At 45.3% G+C, this 20,634-nt stretch overlaps 1 protein-coding gene across 1 annotated transcript in view; it reads right to left on the reverse strand.

The window, feature by feature from the left end:
• PARD3 (par-3 family cell polarity regulator) overlaps positions 1–20,634 on the reverse strand; it is a 699,053-nt gene that overhangs the window by 481,379 nt on the left and 197,040 nt on the right. Inside the window, 1 exon segment of the mRNA XM_044295563.1 lies at positions 1,553–1,731. Coding sequence (XP_044151498.1) covers positions 1,553–1,731 — 179 coding nt within the window.

Here is a 20,634-nt window from a genome sequence, read left to right on the forward strand (position 1 = left end):
ATAATATTCCTGCGACATTCTGGTCTGGGGCTATGAGCCCTAAGGGGTTTTATGGGTAATTTTCTGCCAGCAACAGAGAAGGAGGAGTGGACCCTACCCATAGGCGGGGAGAGGAGCAGCCAGCTACAGGTCATGAGCTTATGCAAGCCAGCGGACGGTGTCCTTTTCTGAAAGAGGGTCACATCGTGCAAATGTGTTTAGAGAGACCTGGAAACCGCTGACATCACCACAACCACGTGACTGCAGCCAAGGACTATTCCACCATCATAGAACTTTCAACTACCCGGTAACTGACTTTTGCTCTGCTTAACCCTGTTGTACCTATATCACCTGTATCTATAACCTCAGACCACTGTATATATTTTCTGTGTTTATAGTGCATCCCCACGTCTGTGTTTCGGTCTAGTTATAAGCTACCGCGGGTTGGTTTCTCACCCTATATCCCGTTAGCGCAGGGTTCCTCAACTCCGGTCCTCAGGGTCCCCCTGCCGGTCATGTTTTCATGATTTCCTTAGTATTGCGCAGGTGATATAATTAGTGTCAGTGCATCAGGACTTACAACAGGTATTCTGAGGGATATTCTCAAATCTTGACTGGTAAGTGGGCCTTGAGGACTGGAGTTTAGGAACACTTGCGTTAGCAGACCAGGCTTATATCAAACGAGAAGCTGGCGGCAGATTTCCCGGGTTGAGGAGGCGCTGTTTCACGGCAGCAGTGAAAAGGCTCTCAGCAGCCTCTCTGTGCCCGCGAGGACAGGAGGTGTCTGTGTAAACTGTACCAAGCTGACCTTACCTGCTCCTCTGGAGGGCGTAACGTCACACTTTGGTAACAAGTGACCATACTGCGTCTCGTGAGCTCGACGTAGGTGACGTCAAGTGGCCACGAGGTGTGGTATTCGTCACAACCAATCATTGTCAAATTAATGAAAATATCTATATTTTCCATCTATTCTGTCATCGGCAATAAGATGACAGATCTTAAAATGTTCCACTACGACACCCACTTTTACACATCCTTATTAAAAGCAGCACATCTTAAGCAAAAAGAAGCGATATTAAAAGCAAAGATAAAGCGTACAACGTATCCTTAATGGAATCCAGAGAGAAGAGGACCGTTTAATACAAGGAGCATTAAAATGTAAAATTGCTGTTGCCAAATCACTTCCCCAAGGCTGATCCTCCCCATGTCATTTTCACACTGTAAAAGGCTCTTTGTAAATACTCACAAGCCGCTTTAATTGGAAGATACAGAACAATTTATAAGCTGATCAAAGAAAAGTTCTGAACCCAAACTATCCCTGCAGCATATGGGATTACAGATGGGAGAAGGTGAACTTGGAGCAAGCTAATTGTTTCAAAGCGTGTTCACGTGCCTCTGTTCCTCTCGACAGACGTGAGCGCACTAGACATAACAGTTGTACTTTTCATAGGGAGAATGGCCGCCTGAGGGCTGAAGCCCAGCGGAGGACGCTGAAGAACAGTATCGACGAGAAGAAACAATTACTACAAGAGAGCAGAAGGAGCATGTTCAGAGTGCAAGAGAAAATCCATACCTTTCTGTCATTGGGACTATGGCCCGTATGAGGGTTTTTCTTTGTGAACCCTGCAGTCGTAGACCATCTAGTTGGATTTCTACGGGACGGCTCTTCAGAAGAGAAGTTGGAGTCGCTAACAGAAGTGGTTATCCCGGCGAGAGATGGGTCACTGCTACGTCGCACGTGGAGCGGCATATCTGATAGGAAGGAAAAAGATATATATTAAAGTCAATACACAAAATAATATTTATGCAGAAACAGGAGAAAGTGGCAACAATCCAAGTCTTGGATACTATGAAGGGGTTAGAAATAAGACATTTATAGACTACTTGGCTTATGGTTATGTATAAAAGGAAGTAGTCACAAGGGCCATAGTGAAGTTACATGACAGTACAAGACAATGAAACTTAAAGGGGTTAGCCGAGACTACAAAATGCCCACCAACACTGAATTCTACTTGCCTGGTTTCCCGTGTCTCTCCTGGTGCCCGATGCTTCTCCACCTGCGTGTCAGCCAATGGCAGGCGGTGATGGGGACGAGCCTTCCTAGCAGTCACCCGCTCATCCCCGTCACCACCTGCCATTGGCTATAGACTCCCCAGACACCGGATGTTGTTATCCGCGAATGCATGTGGCGGCAGTGCGGGAACCAGGAGCGGCGTGGGGAGCCGGGTAAGTAGAATCAGTGTGAAGGGCCGGCATATGGGAAGCATTTTTTATTCTTGGATTCCCCTTTAAAGAGGTTGTCAACTGCTTCTATATTGATGGCCTATCATTCGGCACTGGTCTGACACCAGACACCCCTCCAATCAGCTATTTGGGAGCAGCTCCAGCACCAGAGCTACACAACATTTGTGCACTGCCTTCAATAGGTGCAGCCTTGCAGTAATCAGCTCTGTCCACTACACAATGGATGGACAGTGTAGTCCCAATGCTAGAGCTAGCTCCTGCCAATCAGATATCGGTGGCCTGAGGTTTAGACTGGACAACCCTTATAAAGGGGGCCATACCAATTAGACGAATGTGGACCAAATCTGCAGATTTAGACAGAACTGACGACTATGAGCGTGTGCTCATAACAGGGTAAAAAAGGGTCAGGCATGTTGGATTTCAGCATACCCTATTCTTTTGTTCTGTAGAGAGATACGCTACCATTAGAGGTGCCTGGCAGCAATTTATTTCCTTCTTCCTTAGAAGAATCTCGGCATTTGAACCAGGCCACAAAGGCCACAACGTTGGTGGGTGCCTTTAGACTATTAAGCCTCAAATCCTTGTTTAATGTGGACTTTGCAGTGGGTTTTCAGGTGCATTTCACCTATTGCATAGATTAGGTTCCATTCACAAACCGTGTCCGTTTTGCGGACCACAAAACAGCAGACTTGCAAAACCAGGAGTGGATGGAAAGCACTAGAAAAGCAGTATCTGTACTTAATACTTTCTCTCCTTTCATGATCCACACCTGATTTTGACTTACAAAAGTGCATAAAAAAATTGAAAGTATGTCTGTGCTCTTAGATAATCTAAGTATATACTGCCTAAATATAAAACAGGATTAGCAAATCTGCCCCAATGAGGAAAAATGGCCTTATGGTCATTCTATAGACCATTCTGTCCACCAACCCACCATCTAGCAGCACCTCTTATAACAGTTCAGAGATTTCTGCACTCATGGCATTCACAAACTTCAGCGCATAATATAAAGAATCTGCTAGATTTCTTCATTTAATTAAAGACAAAGAACATTTTTCAGCTTTCTAGAAAATCCTTTGAAAAGCATTTCCTGCGGCCAGTTGTTTAGCACATATTTACTAGGCAACATTTTATGAAAGGCAAGCAAGATAACCAGCCGTGGAAATTCTGCAGGTCTGGCACGTCACTGGGCTGGACAGATACGGTTAATGTCATCCTGGTTTCACCAGTTTTCCCGAAACAACTACAAAATAAAGTGGCAAATGTGCTCTCCACAAAATATTGAGAACAAAGGCCATGGGAGCAAAACTAATACAGTTCAATAAAAACCCAAGGTCGCAGCTGTGAAATGTCAAAAGTGTCATTTTTTCCCTCAAAGGACAAATAACGGCCAACATCCTCAGGAGCATATGGTCATACCAGCCAATATTTTCCAATGTACTTAAAAATCAAAATGTCAAGTGAAACAGTCCAAGCCTTGGCTCCATATGGACATCACTGGCTTCTAGTACAGATATTTGATGAGACAAATATTGCTAAGAAGCATTCGTACATTAAAACAACTGTCAGGTGCAGAAACCAGCTGTAAATCTAAATCTTTGAGCTAAGAAGAAAATCTATTCAATCATGTTTTAAGACCTCCATACACATTAGTGTATTGTCGACCGAACCTGTCAAAATCTAATGTGTATAGGGAGCTCCTGGTTCTTCTCCCCACCAAAAAACATTTGTAAGAAGAGAGAAAAATTAGGAGAACTGAATTTTTGGCCAGATCCTTTCGTTCTCCTAGGAGACAACAAATGCACACTCGTCTATGGCTAGTTTGACACTGCCATCAGGAGTTTCATGCAGTGGTTTCTGTCTGGCCGGTTCCTGGCATTGTCTGCCAGATTTTCTGGATAGAACACACGCCTGCAGGTCTTAAAGAAGCCTTAACCCAAGTGTTAACTGGGGGAGTTGCGAGAAATAGTCTGCCGAACCAGCATTTGGCCATCAGTTGTTGAAGGTGTATGGGCACCATTAGGCTTGCCATACACATGAGACACTTGTCGGCCAATAGTTATATCATTCAACCCCCTCCTCCATATAGATGCCCCGCTGGCAGCAGCTTATCTCACCAAGAACACAAGGATTGCGCAATTAACATGTAACATGTCCAATCCTAACATGGCCAATATACTTCTAATGTCTATAGCCAGCTTTAGTTATAACTGGTTTTCGACAACACCTGCACGCAACTCAGAGGTTCTTACCTAGAATTCTCAGATTCTAGAAAGAAAACTCAAACACGGTATAAAGCAATAAAATGCTATAACTATAAACACCAAGCAGCACTGGTGCCACGTGGGAACATATTGTCTGTTCAAACAAGCACCATCATTATTTAAAAGAACTATACAGAAAAAAAATAGACTAATACGAGCAGGGGACATTTATTTTAGCGGACAAGACACCAGCCCGAACTCCTCTTTCTACTTTTTTATCTGATAAAGCTGAAAACCAGAGTTTAGAGCCACTGGCTCGGTGCTTTGCCGAATCACTAGATACACTGCCTAAAGTCTCACTCTTTCCACTGAAATGGGTAGTATGACTATGGGGACACTCTGATGGGTACATTTATTTTGTGGCCACTATTAGGCTACATGCACACGACAAAAACGGACATGTGATGTACATTTTTTAACGGCCATCACAAGTCTGTTTTAAGACCAAGGGTTGTCTATGGGGTTATTCACACAGCAGTTGTTTTGACTGTCAGTGAAAACAGACGTAAAAAAATAGAACATGTTCTATCTTGTCCGTTTTTCACTGACAGACTGCCCCCATACAATTGAATTGGTCCATTATTAACATCCGTTTATCAGAAAGGCATCAGTGAAATAAACGTCCGTTTTGAACTGACTCTTTTTTTCACTGCCATGTGCATGTAGCCTTACTGATTTGGGTTCAAATGTAGAGAGTCCAATTCATGACTGAAGGAAGTGATAATAAATCAGGCCCATCTCGCTCCAGCGCCCAGGCCATCAAGACAGGTGTAGGAAACGCCAGTCATGATAAAGCTGCCCTAATAACATTTAAGGTTGTAGCAATGCCCTCCCATTGTCCTGTCACAAACTTGGGTACCAAGTACATCTCAAGACCTCTCAAGTTACAACTGTAGATTGTCACCTCTGTATGGTTTCCTACCCTTCATTTAGAGACTAATGCCACTAGAAAAGGTTATCGTGTGCTCTTTCTTAGGCCTCTTGTCCACGAACATTGGACTCCGTGCCCGTGCTGCGGACCACAATACATGGGTCACCAGCCATGTGCATTCCGCGGACCCCATTCAAGTGAAAAGGTTTGAGATACGCATGCGGCTGGCCCACGGCGGACCGCAGAACGGGCACAGAGCCCTTATGTTCGTGGGCAAGCTTGCCACACCAAAAACCTCCTCCCACTAAAAATAAAAAAAAGATAGTCTGCAGAAGATGAATAAAAAGGCCAAAACCCTTGCCTTCTACCCAGAAATTGTGCTAGTGCTCTTCAGACTGCCGTGTGACTATTAATATTTTCTCATCAGCTTTCATTTCTACATTTATTGTCTGTATAGTTCGATTTCAAGCAAATTTTGACATGTAATAGTTCTTAGATTAAAAACAGCATATTATTTTCTAAATGTAAGGCTACTTTCACACTTGCGTTTTCCGGTATTCAATACGGGGGGGGGGGAGAATTCAGTTTAGTCCTCATGCATTCTAAATAGAAAAAGTGACCTGTTCCGGATGCATCAGGATGTCTTGCGTTCCGGCAGAGTTTCGTTTTGTGACTGCAAGCTTCAGTTTTGTGTCCGGTCATAAACAGAAAAAAACTTCATTGAGAACAATATAAGTCAATGGTGACAGATCCATTTTTTTTAGGAGCCTAAAAACCTGATCTGTCACCCATTGACTTTCAATGTATTTAGTGCCGGATCCAAATTTGTTTCCGTTTTGATTTAACACAACCACACTCTAACGGAACAGATGCATCCTGATGTGCAAAATCAAAACGGATACGTTTAATTCCGGTATAGAGATCCTCTGCCGGATCTTAATGCCGGAATTAATAAAGTAAGTGTGAAAGTAGCCTTAGGCAGAGAAAGAAGTTTCAAAAAGTGATTTTACATATTATGCAATTTGCATCGGAAACACGGATTACTAATGACAAAAAGTTAACATATAGAATGCTACAAAGAAAGACAGGTATAAAAGAAGAGGCTGATGTGACAGCGGCCACCCTCCACCGATCTCTGGTTGGGAGTCTGCACGGTGACTGCAAACAGCAGGCTAATATTTAGGCAATAATTCATTTTTCAAGTTGACAGATATTGGCTCTGTAGGCAAAGGATAAGATCGAGGGTCTAGAAGAGATTATTACTTCTGCAGGAATCGAACTGTCATCAGCGAGAATGAAATACGCAGTGTCCCAGAAAGAATGGATAGGTAATAGCGCACAGGAGCACAGCAGCTTATTAGGACTAAGGAAAGCATTATGGGGTCAAATGCATCTCCCACCTGGAGCCTGAATTTATGCTTTTGTACTTAATTCTCTGTGGCAAGGTCAGTAAGGGAGAAAAGAAAAACACCGGCACTGTGACTGATCAGTACTGGGCGTCACTTGCTGCCGGCTCCTCGATCACATGCAGAGAAGTCACGCAAGGAACATGTAAGGTTGAAGTAACTCGAGCAAGGACGTAAACACCTTCACTGTAACCGTTTCAGCAAAGAAGACTTCAGAGGAGATTTATTCCACATTACGCCTACCTCAAAGAGACAACTTACATCGCAACGAGCCCCCTTCGAATAGGTAATATCATTATATCGGCTTCTGCGTTTCTGAGCCATCACTTCAGGAGCTGGGTCATTATGCTGAGGTCTAATTGTAATGAAGGTGAAGTTTATTTACTACTAAAGGGGATCTGTCTCGTCCTCCAGCCGCCCACAGATTCTAGCTCTGTACTTCATTCCCACCGACCTCCCATTTCCATGCCACTGGTGCTGGTACTTTCAGCTCCTGACATCTTCTTGAGGCCATGCACTGGAGGTGAACTGGAGCTCTTCGATGCTAATTGAACAGCATCAAAGCTATGGTTTACTCGTCATTGAAAATGACAGTGCATGGCCTCAAAAGCAGCCGGAGCTGAAAGTATGAGGCATAGGAAAGAAAGAAACACCTGATCCAGGTAATGGCAGGCGCCTTTGTCGGAGGACGTGACAGGTCCACTTCAGGGCTTCAATAGCAACAGAAAGCTAAGTGTCCATATTGTACCATGAGGCATTCTTCCTTAGTGCTTTTAGTGGGAAAATGCTGCTGTGCAGAGGCGCCATATAATGGCTCCATTCACACAGCTTTTTCACAGATTTTTATAAAAGGAATGTCATTAGCATTTTACATACGTCCTTGGTGTCCCAACGTGTGCAGCCATTCAAGCACTTCACATGGTAGCACATCATGTTTTAGCTGGCCAAATGAGCATCCGCCAGGCAATATCGGAAAACTGTGCAAACGTATCACTTAGCGAATCCATTCATTATAATGAAGCGAACAGAGTCAAAAAGATTAAACTTTAAATGCTGTCTTGCCTGCTTTCTGCCTCTCATCTGTATCTGAATGTGGGTGGGTTCGGGCGATACCCAGGATCCCCGCTGATCAGCACCGGCACTCGCAGTAGCACAGCAGTCTTCTCGCAGCTCTCCCTTGCTCATGTGACGTCACGTGGGCTAGGAGCAGCTCAGCCCCCATGAAGTGAATAGGGCTGAGTGCAATACCAAGCACAGCCACTACATAATGTACGGCGCTGTGCTTGGTGAGCTGCGGTGCTACTGCAATCGCCAGTGCCTTCTCAATCAGCTGATCGGTGGAGGTCCCGGGTGTCGATCAATCGAGGACCCCCAGTGGCAAGCTAAGGGTGGAGCTAAACGTGATGTGAATAGCCCCTTACTGGACGTCCACTTTATGGTTCAGTCGTAGGTTGTATAAATGCTGCAGGTTTTCTGCAGGGTTTACAGTGGCAGCGAAGTCAACTTATGTCAGCTCATGCTTTGGATTTCGCCTTTTGCAGTGCAAATGTGCGTAAAACCTGTAGCATTTCTGCCATAATTTCAACAATAAAATCTGCTGCAGAATATCGGGAGATACTCTGTGGTTTCTTCGCTGTCCATGCACTGAGGACATGACCCTTCGAGGGCTGGCGTCCTTTTTGACAACCTGTTATGAAACGTCCTTACAAATCGTCTTAGGATCCATTCACACATTCATGGTGTGTTGCGTATCCGCAATACACCTGGCCGGCACCCCCTACAGAAATGCCTATTCTTGTCCACAGCTGTGGACAATAATAAGACATGTTCTATCTTTTGCGGAGCTGCAGACCGGAAGATCAGGGTCGCGCTCCGAAAATGCGGACAGAACACTGTGTGCTGTCCGCCTCCATTCCGACCCCATAGAGAATGAATAGGTACACACCCGTTCCGCAAAATTGCGCAACGGATGAGGACCCATTTGCGGACTTGTGAATGGAGCCTTAGCTAATAGAGGAGGGTTCCACTCCCCTAAAAAATACAAGAGCTAATCCAGCTACGGACCGGGAACTTAAAGTGTAGTGTCCCACTAGGTAAATGTGGGCCCTACACAAGGGTTAATGTGGCCACGTTATTGGTCATTGTATTTTATATGATGTTTGTATGTGTTTTTCCTGTTATTTGTGTATCAGGCCTGGTAGGGGTAGTTCCTCCTACTAGACAGTAGAGGGAGCTAGGGAACCCCGAGTATATATAGTTAGGCCTAGACAGGAAAGACTCAGTGCAGTGCAGTATAATCCAGGAGGCTAGTCAGTGCAGTCTAGCCTGCCTGAGGGTCCTGAGTATAGAAGCTCAGAAGCTGCCACCAGGAGAAGGGTTTACCTCCTGAGAAACCTGAAGTTCCTATAACCAGTGCAGAGCAGAGCAAAAGTATTTCCAGCTGAACCAGAGAGCTGAAGGGCAGAAGGATATATTGAAAGCAAGGAAGTTTCCCCTAACCAAGGATAAAGCCAGCGATAGGGCATACGGGCCTTAGGATAAAGAGATAGGATTCTGAGGAAAAGTGCAGCCTGATCTGTAAGTGTTTAACCCTCTGAGCATCTTGCAAGAACATTTTGCCTGCCAATTGTTGTGAAGCCTGCTTGTGACTGCTGCTGACATATGGAACTTTGATCAAAAGACTGTAAATAGTTAATTGTTCCAGTAAGCGGAAGTTTTGGTTCACCATCGTGTTTCTCTATTATTCCTACCATAAATCGGTGTGCCACCGTTACCGGCACTGGCGTCTCAAATTTAAAGAGATCTTGCCACCGGCACATTAAAAACACCTGCACCATCCAGGGCACCTCACCAACCATCAGGCCTGGTCCCTATACACAGAGAGTGCCCCAGAGGTCCCCTGTGCCAGCCTCTCCATCTCTGCTGTACGTCTGCCCAGGGTATATAAAAGAATGAGTACTATAACCACCCTCGGTTAGTAACTACCCCTGTGACCTCACCATTTGCCTCACCCTGCAGGGCGGAGTACTGCAAAAGTGACCCCAGAAAAATACTAAAAGCGGTCCCACGTTGTAGGCAGGTTCAAATTGACAGAAGATAGAGCAGCACAAGTAGGCAGGGCCAATACAAGTAGATCAGGACTAGAGGAGTAGGTGGAGCTTGTAACACCATGGTGCAGCACAAAATATCACCCCAGTAGAACCAAATACCACAGTGCAGCACAAAATATTGCCGCCCTCACCACTGTTTACTGTCCTGAGGACGGTGATACAGTTGAATACCGGAGCGCACCTGTGGGCATTGGCCAGGTGCATAAATACCTGATGCTCCGAGCATTAAAGGGGTTCTGTTCTGAGAGGAGCATCGGAACATTTCATGCTCTGAAGATCTCCCCTGCCCTGCGTTGAATTGTACAGGGCAAGTGCTTATTCTGGAGATACGGTGACATACCGGGTCTCCCAATGGAAATGCTAGGCGCTGGCTTCTGCCTACCAGTGAGCCCGGTGACGTCCATGGCTCTAATGGGCGGGCTTTATAGTGCCGCCCTACCCTGTAAAACAGGCTAGAGCCTCGCTAAAACCCGCTCATTAGGGACGGTGCAGTCAACGGGAACACTGCTAGGTGGAAGCCTCTGCCTAGCAGTGTAAAAGTATAAACAAAACAGCCCTTGCCCTGCAGGGGCTGCCTGGGTCTGCTCGGAATCCGGTAAACCCCTTTAATTAAATGGCTGGCGGCCGGGTGGAGGGCTCGTGCAGCTTCCAGCTTCCCCCCCCCAACCCCCGGTATCTGCACACTGAAAATTTATTTGTAGGGTCTATTCCGCCCCTGGACAACCTTTTCCTCAATAGGGATAGGATATGCAAAGATTTCAATTTCTTCCCTATCACGTGGCTCTCGGACAGCAAAAAATATCTACTGGAAGGGGAGACGGCATCAAGACCCTCTGCAGTCACTTGTCACTTCAGAACCAATTGAAAAATGAATGCACCTCATGATTACAAGGTATACTGATTTATTTGCGGTCATTCCAGGTTTAGATTGTTAGGGTTGCTAGAGTCACACGAGCAGAGATGATCCAGGCTCTATAGATCGGTAATATCTGTGTTTGCTCTCCTCTTTACTATATGTTTATGAAGTTAGACATCCCCCGCAGACAGATAATACAGTTTTCTGGGGCTGTCACCAGAGGTAATCATAAGTAATCAATAGCGCGCACTCCACACTTGCCATTCAGACAGACCGCTCTGGAAAGGAAGCAGCAGGTTCTTCTATCAGATTGCCTTTGTGCTTTTTCCCGTCTGCGGTTTCGAGGTTTCTTGGTTTAATTGGAGAAGTGCCCTATTCAACAATGCGCTGTCTACTGCGTGTCAGGGAAACAGATCCTGGCAGCCCGAGTATACAGCAAATTTATTGCTGGAGAGAAATACGGATTAGGGTGGATTATCCTAGAAAAATGAGGAGCGAGCAGGTCAATTCTGAGAGCGTCTCGACATTTGCTATTCTGAGTCGTTCCGTTGTATGTGATGATGCTGGAAACAACCCAATTATCAGAATTTCTTTGTTTAGTAATGGGAGACTGAATAATAGCAGGCACAGGTATCCAAAGTGACAGCCTCCACACCACCGCCCCTGTAAATCCATCTGTATAAGGTCCGGGGGTAAAGGCTACTTAAAGAGGAGCTGTCACCGCTCCTGACATGTCTGTCTTATCAACTACTAGCATTTCTCATGTAATAAGAATTCTGGAACATCTATTCTATGACTACATTGTGTCATTTCCTTTATTACAAATTAATTACTCTAAGTGTGCAAGGAAGGACCAGCTGGGTGTTGCCGATTGGGGGGTATGTCCCTGCACAGTCAGACACTACCCAATCAGTGCTGCAGTTGTAAGACTTGTGCAGGGACACACCCCAACTGGTAACACCCCTCTGGTCCTTTATTGTAATTCATTCACAACTTCTAGCGGGAATAGTAAAAGAATGGCATATCATAGAGTCACAAGAATTGATGCTCCACAATTGTTATTACAAGGGGATAAAAGTAGTTACTAAAACGGCTATGGCAAAAGAGGTGTGACAGGTCCTCTTTAACCCCTTAACTGTTTTGCCCCAGTCCAGCTCCAGCAGTGGGAAAGGTAGCTAACTGAAGGGGGGTGGGGGGCTGCTTTAGATGCTGCTATCTCACGAATGGTAAACATGCAACTTGTCTTGTTTGAAAAGCTGGCATTCCAAGCTTTCAGACAATACCACCAATATGTTTAGTACAGGGGAAGAGATCACTGATAGAAATAGGCATTTCTAACAGCGATTTCTCCTCTGTTGCTTGGTTTTGTATACAAGCCTGGAATGTCAGCTTTCAGGCAAGACCAGTTGCATGTTTCTAGCTGCTACCATTAAGATATAACCATCTAAAGCAGCCCTCCCCCCTCCAATTAGCTACTTTTCCCACAGCCTGAGCTGGACTCCGGCAAAACTGTTAGGTGGTTAAAGAGGGCATTTAAAAAAAAAAAGGGCTAACTTTATCCATATGACCTCTTGGTTATAGTAGGAATAAATAAAATAAAAATAGAACTGTATGAGCAGGAGCTGATCAGCATTACACGGTGAGCAATTCATGCCTACTGTATGCCCACAGTTTAACCCAGCGATAATGGCTAATGGCAGGGGAATCGAGAAGCAGGACGTGCAGTGACTAATCACTGAGGCTCTTAACTTTAGACAAGGGTCGTGTACACACACTTGGCATATCTGATGCAGATTTTAAATTTGGATTTTGCACTGAAAATCCAAGACACAGAATAATTCATTTGCAAGTGAGAGCAGTTTACAAAAAAATATACTTTTACATAAGGCAGAAAAACACTCTTTGCAGTTTTTGCAGATCTTTAAAAAATGTGACACCTGCGGGCAAATCCTGCGTGTTCAACAGTGGAAATGTCTGCGGCTGACTCCATAAGAAACAATGAAGACTTTAATCTGACGTAAAGGGTTATTCCCACTGGGGCACGCATGACATATCCACAGAACATGCCATAAAGGTCTCGTGCATGGGAGAATGGGGCTCCTTAACCACTTCAGCCCCGCTAGGTGAAACCCCCTTCATGACCAGAGCACTTTTTACACTTCTGCACTACACTCCTTTCACCGTTTATCGCTCGGTCATGCAACTTACCACCCAAATGAATTTTACCTCCTTTTCTTCTCACTAATGGAGCTTTCATTTGGTGGTATTTTATTGCTGCTGACATTTTTACTTTTTTTGTTATTAATCAAAATGTAACGATTTTTTTGCAAAAAAATGACATTTTTCACTTTCAGCTGTAAAATTTTGCAAAAAAAACGACATCCATATATAAATTTTTCGCCAAATTTATTGTTCTACATGTCTTTGATAAAAAAAAAATGTTTGGGCAAAAAAAAAATGGTTTGGGTAAAAGTTATAGCATTTACAAACTATGGTACAAAAATGTGAATTTCCGCTTTTTGAAACAGCTCTGACTTTCTGAGCACCTGTCATGATTCCTGAGGTTCTACAATGCCCAGACAGTAGAAAACCCCCACAAATGACCCCATTTCGGAAAGTAGACACCCTAAGGTATTCGCTGATGGGCATAGTGAGTTCATAGAACTTTTTATTTTTTGTCACAAGTTAGCGGAAAATGATGATGATTTTTATTTTTTTTATTTTTCTTACAAAGTCTCATATTCCACTAACTTGCGACAAAAAATAAAAAATTCTAGGAACTCGCCATGCCCCTCACAGAATACCTTGGGGTGTCTTCTTTCCAAAATGGGGTCACTTGTGGCGTAGTTATACTGCCCTGGCAATTTAGGGGCCCAAATGTGTGAGAAGAACTTTGCAATCAAAATGTGTAAAAAATGACCGGTGAAATCCAAAAGGTGCACTTTGGAATATGTGCCCCTTTGCCCACCTTGGCAGCAAAAAAGTGTGACACATCTGGTATCGCCGTACTCAGGAGAAGTTGGGGAATGTGTTTTGGGGTGTCATTTTACATATACCCCTGCTGGGTGAGAAAAATATCTTGGTCAAATGCCAACTTTGTATAAAAAAATGGGAAAAGTTGTCTTTTGCCAAGATATTTCTCTCATCCAGCATGGGTATATGTAAAATGACACCCCAAAACACATTCCCCAACTTCTCCTGAGTACGGCGATACCAGATGTGTCACACTTTTTTGCTGCCAAGGTGGGCAAAGGGGCACATATTCCAAAGTGCACCTTTCAGATTTTGCAGGCCATTTTTTACACATTTTGATTGCAAGGTACTTCTCACACATTTGGGCCCCTAAATTGCCAGGGCAGTATAACTACGCCACAAGTGACCCCATTTTGGAAAGAAGACACCCCAAGGTATTCCGTGAGGGGCATGGCGAGTTCCTAGAATTTTTTATTTTTTGTCACAAGTTAGCGGAAAATGATGATTTTTTTTTTTTTCTCTTTTTTCCTTACAAAGTCTCATATTCCACTAACTTGCGACAAAAAATAAAAAATTCTAGGAACTCGCCATGCCCCTCACGGAATACCTTGGGGTGTCTTCTTTCCAAAATGGGGTCACTTGTGGCGTAGTTATACTGCCCTGGCAATTTAGGGGCCCAAATGTGTGAGAAGAACTTTGCAATCAAAATCTGTGTAAAATGGCCTGCAAAATCTGAAAGGTGCACTTTGGAATATGTGCCCCTTTGCCCACCTTGGCAGCAAAAAAGTGTGACACATCTGGTATCGCCGTACTCAGGAGAAGTTGGGGAATGTGTTTTGGGGTGTCATTTTACATATACCCATGCTGGATGAGAGAAATATCTTGGCAAAAGACAACTTTTCCCATTTTTTTATACAAAGTTGGCATTTGACCAAGATATTTTTCTCACCCAGCATGGGTATATGTAAAATGACACCCCAAAACACATTCCCCAACTTCTCCTGAGTACGGCGATACCAGATGTGTCACACTTTTTTGCTGCCAAGGTGGGCAAAGGGGCACATATTCCAAAGTGCACCTTTCGGATTTCACCGGTCATTTTTTACACATTTTGATTGCAAAGTTCTTCGCACACATTTGGGCCCCTAAATTGCCAGGGCAGTATAACTACGCCACAAGTGACCCCATTTTGGAAAGAAGACACCCCAAGGTATTCTGTGAGGGGCATGGCGAGTTCCTAGAATTTTTTTTTTTTGTCGCAAGTTAGTGGAATATGAGACTTTGTAAGGAAAAAAGAAAAAAAAAGAAAAATCATCATTTTCCGCTAACTTGTGACAAAAAATAAAAAATTCGAGGAACTCGCCGTGCCCCTCACGGAATACCTTGGGGTGTCTTCTTTCCAAAATGGGGTCACTTGTGGCGTAGTTATACTGCCCTGGCAATTTAGGGGCCCAAATGTGTGAGAAGTACCTTGCAATCAAAATCTGTAAAAAATGGCCTGTGAAATCCGAAAGGTGCACTTTGGAATATGCGCCCCTTTGCCCACCTTGGCAGCAAAAAAGTGTCACACATCTGGTATCGCCGTACTCAGGAGAAGTTGGGGAATGTGTTTTGGGGTGTCATTTTACATATACCCATGCTGGGTGAGAGAAATATCTTGGCAAAAGACAACTTTTCCTATTTTTTTATACAAAGTTGGCATTTGACCAAGATATTTCTCTCACCCAGCATGGGTATATGTAAAATGACACCCCAAAACACATTCCCCAACTTCTCCTGAGTACGGCGATACCAGATGTGTCACACTTTTTTGCAGCCTAGATGCGCAAAGGGGCCCAAATTCCTTTTAGGAGGGCATTTTTAGACATTTGGATCCCAGACTTCTTCTCACACTTTCGGGCCCCTAAAAAGCCAGGGCAGTATAAATACCCCACATGTGACCCCACTTTGGAAAGAAGACACCCCAAGGTATTCAATGAGGGGCCTGGCGAGTTCCTAGAAATTTTTTATTTTTTGCATAAGTTAGCGGAAATTGATTTTTTTTGTTTTTTTCTCACAAAGTCTCACTTTCCGCTAACTTAGGACAAAAATTTCAATCTTTCATGGACTCAATATGCCCCTCAGCAAATACCTTGGGGTGTCTTCTTTCCAAAATGGGGTCACATGTGGGGTATTTATACTGCCCTGGCTTTTTAGGGGCCCTAAAGCGTGAGAAGAAGTCTGGAATATAAATGTCTAAAAATGTTTACGCATTTGGATTCCGTGAGGGGTATGGTGAGTTCATGTGAGATTTTATTTTTTGACACAAGTTAGTGGAATATGAGACTTAGTAAGAAAAAACAAAAAAAAAAAATAAATTTCCGCTAACTTGTGCCCAAAAAAATGTCTGAATTTAGCCTTACAGGGGGGGGGGGGGGGTGATCAATGACAGGGGGGGTGATCAATGACAGGGGGGGTGATCAATGACAGGGGGGTGATCACCCATATAGACTCCCGGATCACCCCCCTGTCATTGATCACCCCCCTGGTAAGGCTCCATTCAGACGTCCGTATAATTTTTACGGATCCATGGATCGGATCCGCAAAACACATGCGGACGTCTGAATGGAGCCTTACAGGGGGGTTATCAATGACAGGGGGTGATCAGGGTGATCACCCCCCTGTCACTGATCACACCCCCTGTAAGGCTCCATTCAGACATCCGCATGATTTTTTACAGATCCATGGATACATGGATCGGATCCACAAAAAACATGCGGACGTCTGAATGGAGCCTTACAGGGGGGTTATCAATGACAGGGGGTGATCAGGGTGATCACCCCCCTGTCACTGATCACACCCCCTGTAAGGCTCCATTCAGACATCCGCATGATTTTTTACGGATCCATGGATACATGGATCGGATCCACAAAAAACATGCGGACGTCTGAATGGAGCCTTACAGGGGGGTTATCAATGACAGGGGGTGATCAGGGTGATCAGGGTGATCACCCCCCTGTCACTGATCACACCCCCTGTAAGGCTCCATTCAGACATCCGCATGATTTTTTACGGATCCATGGATACATGGATCGGATCCACAAAAAACATGCGGACGTCTGAATGGAGCCTTACAGGGGGGTTATCAATGACAGGGGGTGATCAGGGTGATCACCCCCCTGTCACTGATCACACCCCCTGTAAGGCTCCATTCAGACATCCGCATGATTTTTTACGGATCCATGGATACATGGATCGGATCCACAAAAAACATGCGGACGTCTGAATGGAGCCTTACAGGGGGGTTATCAATGACAGGGGGTGATCAGGGTGATCACCCCCCTGTCACTGATCACACCCCCTGTAAGGCTCCATTCAGACATCCGCATGATTTTTTACGGATCCATGGATACATGGATCGGATCCACAAAAAACATGCGGACGTCTGAATGGAGCCTTACAGGGGGGTTATCAATGACAGGGGGTGATCAGGGTGATCACCCCCCTGTCACTGATCACACCCCCTGTAAGGCTCCATTCAGACATCCGCATGATTTTTTACGGATCCATGGATACATGGATCGGATCCACAAAAAAACATGCGGACGTCTGAATGGAGCCTTACAGGGGGGTGATCAATGACAGGGGGGTGATCAGGGAGTGTATATGGGTGATCACCCGCCTGTCATTGATCACCCCCTGTAAGGCTCCATTCAGACGTCCGCATGTGTTTTGTGGATCCGATCCATGTATCCATGGATCCGTAAAAATCATGCGGACGTCTGAATGGAGCCTTACAGGGGGGTGATCAATGACAGGGGGTGATCAGGGAGTGTATATGGGTGATCACCCCCCTGTAAGGCTCCATTCAGACGTCCGCATGTGTTTTTGCGGATCCGATCCATGTATCCATGGATCCGTAAAAATCATGCGGACGTCTGAATGGAGCCTTACAGGGGGGTGATCAATGACAGGGGGGTGATCAATGACAGGGGGTGATCAGGGAGTGTATATGGGTGATCACCCGCCTGTCATTGATCACCCCCCTGTAAGGCTCCATTTAGACGTCCGTATGCGTTTTGCGGATCCGATCCATGTATCCGTGGATCCGTAAAAATCATACGGACGTCTGAACGGAGCCTGACAGGGGGGTGATCAATGACAGGGGGGTGATCAATGACAGGGGGTGATCAGGGAGTGTATATGGGTGATCACCCGCCTGTCATTGATCACCCCCCTGTAAGGCTCCATTTAGACGTCCGTATGCGTTTTGCGGATCCGATCCATGTATCCATGGATCCGTAAAAATCATGCGGACGTCTGAATGGAGCCTTACAGGGGGGTGATCAATGACAGGGGGGTGATCAATGACAGGGGGTGATCAGGGAGTGTATATGGGTGATCACCCGCCTGTCATTGATCACCCCCCTGTAAGGCTCCATTTAGACGTCCGTATGCGTTTTGCGGATCCGATCCATGTATCCATGGATCCGTAAAAATCATGCGGACGTCTGAATGGAGCCTTACAGGGGGGTGATCAATGACAGGGGGGTGATCAATGACAGGGGGTGATCAGGGAGTGTATATGGGTGATCACCCGCCTGTCATTGATCACCCCCCTGTAAGGCTCCATTTAGACGTCCGTATGCGTTTTGCGGATCCGATCCATGTATCCATGGATCCGTAAAAATCATGCGGACGTCTGAATGGAGCCTTACAGGGGGGTGATCAATGACAGGGGGGTGATCAATGACAGGGGGTGATCAGGGAGTGTATATGGGTGATCACCCGCCTGTCATTGATCACCCCCCTGTAAGGCTCCATTTAGACGTCCGTATGCGTTTTGCGGATCCGATCCATGTATCCGTGGATCCGTAAAAATCATACGGACGTCTGAACGGAGCCTGACAGGGGGGTGATCAATGACAGGGCGGTGATCAATGACAGGGGGGTGATCAGGGAGTTTATATGGGGTGATCATGGGTGATCAGGGGTTTATAAGGGGTTAATAAGTGACGGGGGGGGGGGGTGTAGTGTAGTGTAGTGTTTGGTGCGACTGTACTGACCTAGCTGAGTCCTCTGGTGGTCGATCCTAACAAAAGGGACCACCAGAGGACCAGGTAGGAGGTATATTAGACGCTGTTATGAAAACAGCGTCTAATATACCTGTTAGGGGTTAAAAAATTCGGATCTCCAGCCTGCCAGCGAACGATCGCCGCTGGCATGCTGGAGATCCACTCGCTTACCTTCCGTTCCTGTGAGCGCGCGCGCCTGTGTGCGCGCGTTCACAGGAAATCTCGCGTCTCGCGAGATGACGCGTATATGCGTCCAGGAGGAGAAAAGCAACCACCTTCCGGACGCATCGGCGCGTTAGGCGGTCCGGAGGTGGTTAATTCACCTCTATGAGAGTTCTGAAAACAGCCAAGCATGCTAAGGGGCCAAGTTCACACTTCAGTTATTTGGTCAGTTATTTCCATCAGTTATTGTGAACCAAACCAGATGCAGGTCAAAAACACAGAACAGTTGCAGATCTTTACATTACACCTGATCTGAGTAGGCTTTACTACTGGTTCTGGCTCAAAATAACTGATGGAAATAACTGATCAAATAACTGAAGTGTGAACTGTGCCTAAGACCCCTTTCACACAAGTTTTCCACGCGGATGCAATGCATGACATGAACGCATAGCACCTGCACTGAATCCTGACCCATTCATTTCAATGGGTCTGTGCACATGAGCGCTTTTTTTCCACACATCAGTTCTGCGTTGCCTGAAAAAAGCAGCATGTTCTATATTCTGTGTATTTCACGCAGCCCTGGCCCCACAGAATGGGGATTCAGTAAAAACGCATTGCATCCTCAAGCAAGTGCGGGTGCAATGCGTTTTTCACTGATGGTTGCTAAGAGATGTTGTTTGTAAACCTTCCGTTTTTTATCACGCGCGTGAAAAAACGCATTGCACCCGAGCGGAAAACACTGAACAACTGAACGCAATCGCAGACAAAACTGACTGAACTTGCCTGCAAAATGGTGCGAGTTTCACTGAACGCATCCGTATCATTTGTGTGAAAGAGGCCCAAGGCTACTTTCACACCAGCGTTTTTGCTGGATCTGTCAAAATGCTTCCGTTACTAATAAGACAACCATGTGCATCCGTTATAAACGGATCATGAACTCCATTGAAAGTCAAATGGGGGATGCAACCATTTTCTATTGTGTCAGAGAAAACAGATCTGTCCCCATTGACTTGCATTGTCGGTCACGCCGGATCCTTTTTGCTTTGCATGCTGCGGTTTGCTCTCCGGTATGGGAAAGCAAACAAACGGAACGCATTTTGGAGTATTCCGTTCTGTTCAGTTACGTTGCCCCTATTGACAATGAATGGGGACAAAACGGAAGCGTTTTTCTTTCGGTATTGAGATCCTATGACTGATCTCAATACCAGAAAAAAAGAACCGCTAGTGTAAAAGTAGCCTAAGGCCTCATGCACACGAGCATATGTATTTTGCGAGCATATGTATTTTTTTGGGGCGGATCCATTGTAACAATGCCTATCCTTGTCCGCAAAATTGACAATAGGACATATTTTGTGGACAATGAATGTTTCTACATACAGGCCTAAAAAAATACAGAACAGACCAAAAATATGTTCAGAACTCCCATAGAAGGGAATGGAGAGAGCCGCGCATGCACGGCCAACTATTCTTTCAGAGTAGCTAAAGGATGGTGCAAGATGCATCCTGTAGGACATTTGGGGATTTCCTCTGGATATGCCATAAATGTCCAGATGAGAATAACCCTTTTGCATTTTAAAGAGGTTCTCCAGAATTTTGATATCAATGGCCTGTCCTCAAGATACGTAACCAACATCTGATCGGTGAGGATCTGACTTCCGAAACCCCCGCCAATCAGCTGTATGAAGAGGCTGCAGCGCTCTGTGAGCACTTAGATT

This window comes from Bufo gargarizans, chromosome 5, assembly GCF_014858855.1.
Source record: "Bufo gargarizans isolate SCDJY-AF-19 chromosome 5, ASM1485885v1, whole genome shotgun sequence".
NCBI lineage: Eukaryota > Metazoa > Chordata > Amphibia > Anura > Bufonidae > Bufo > Bufo gargarizans.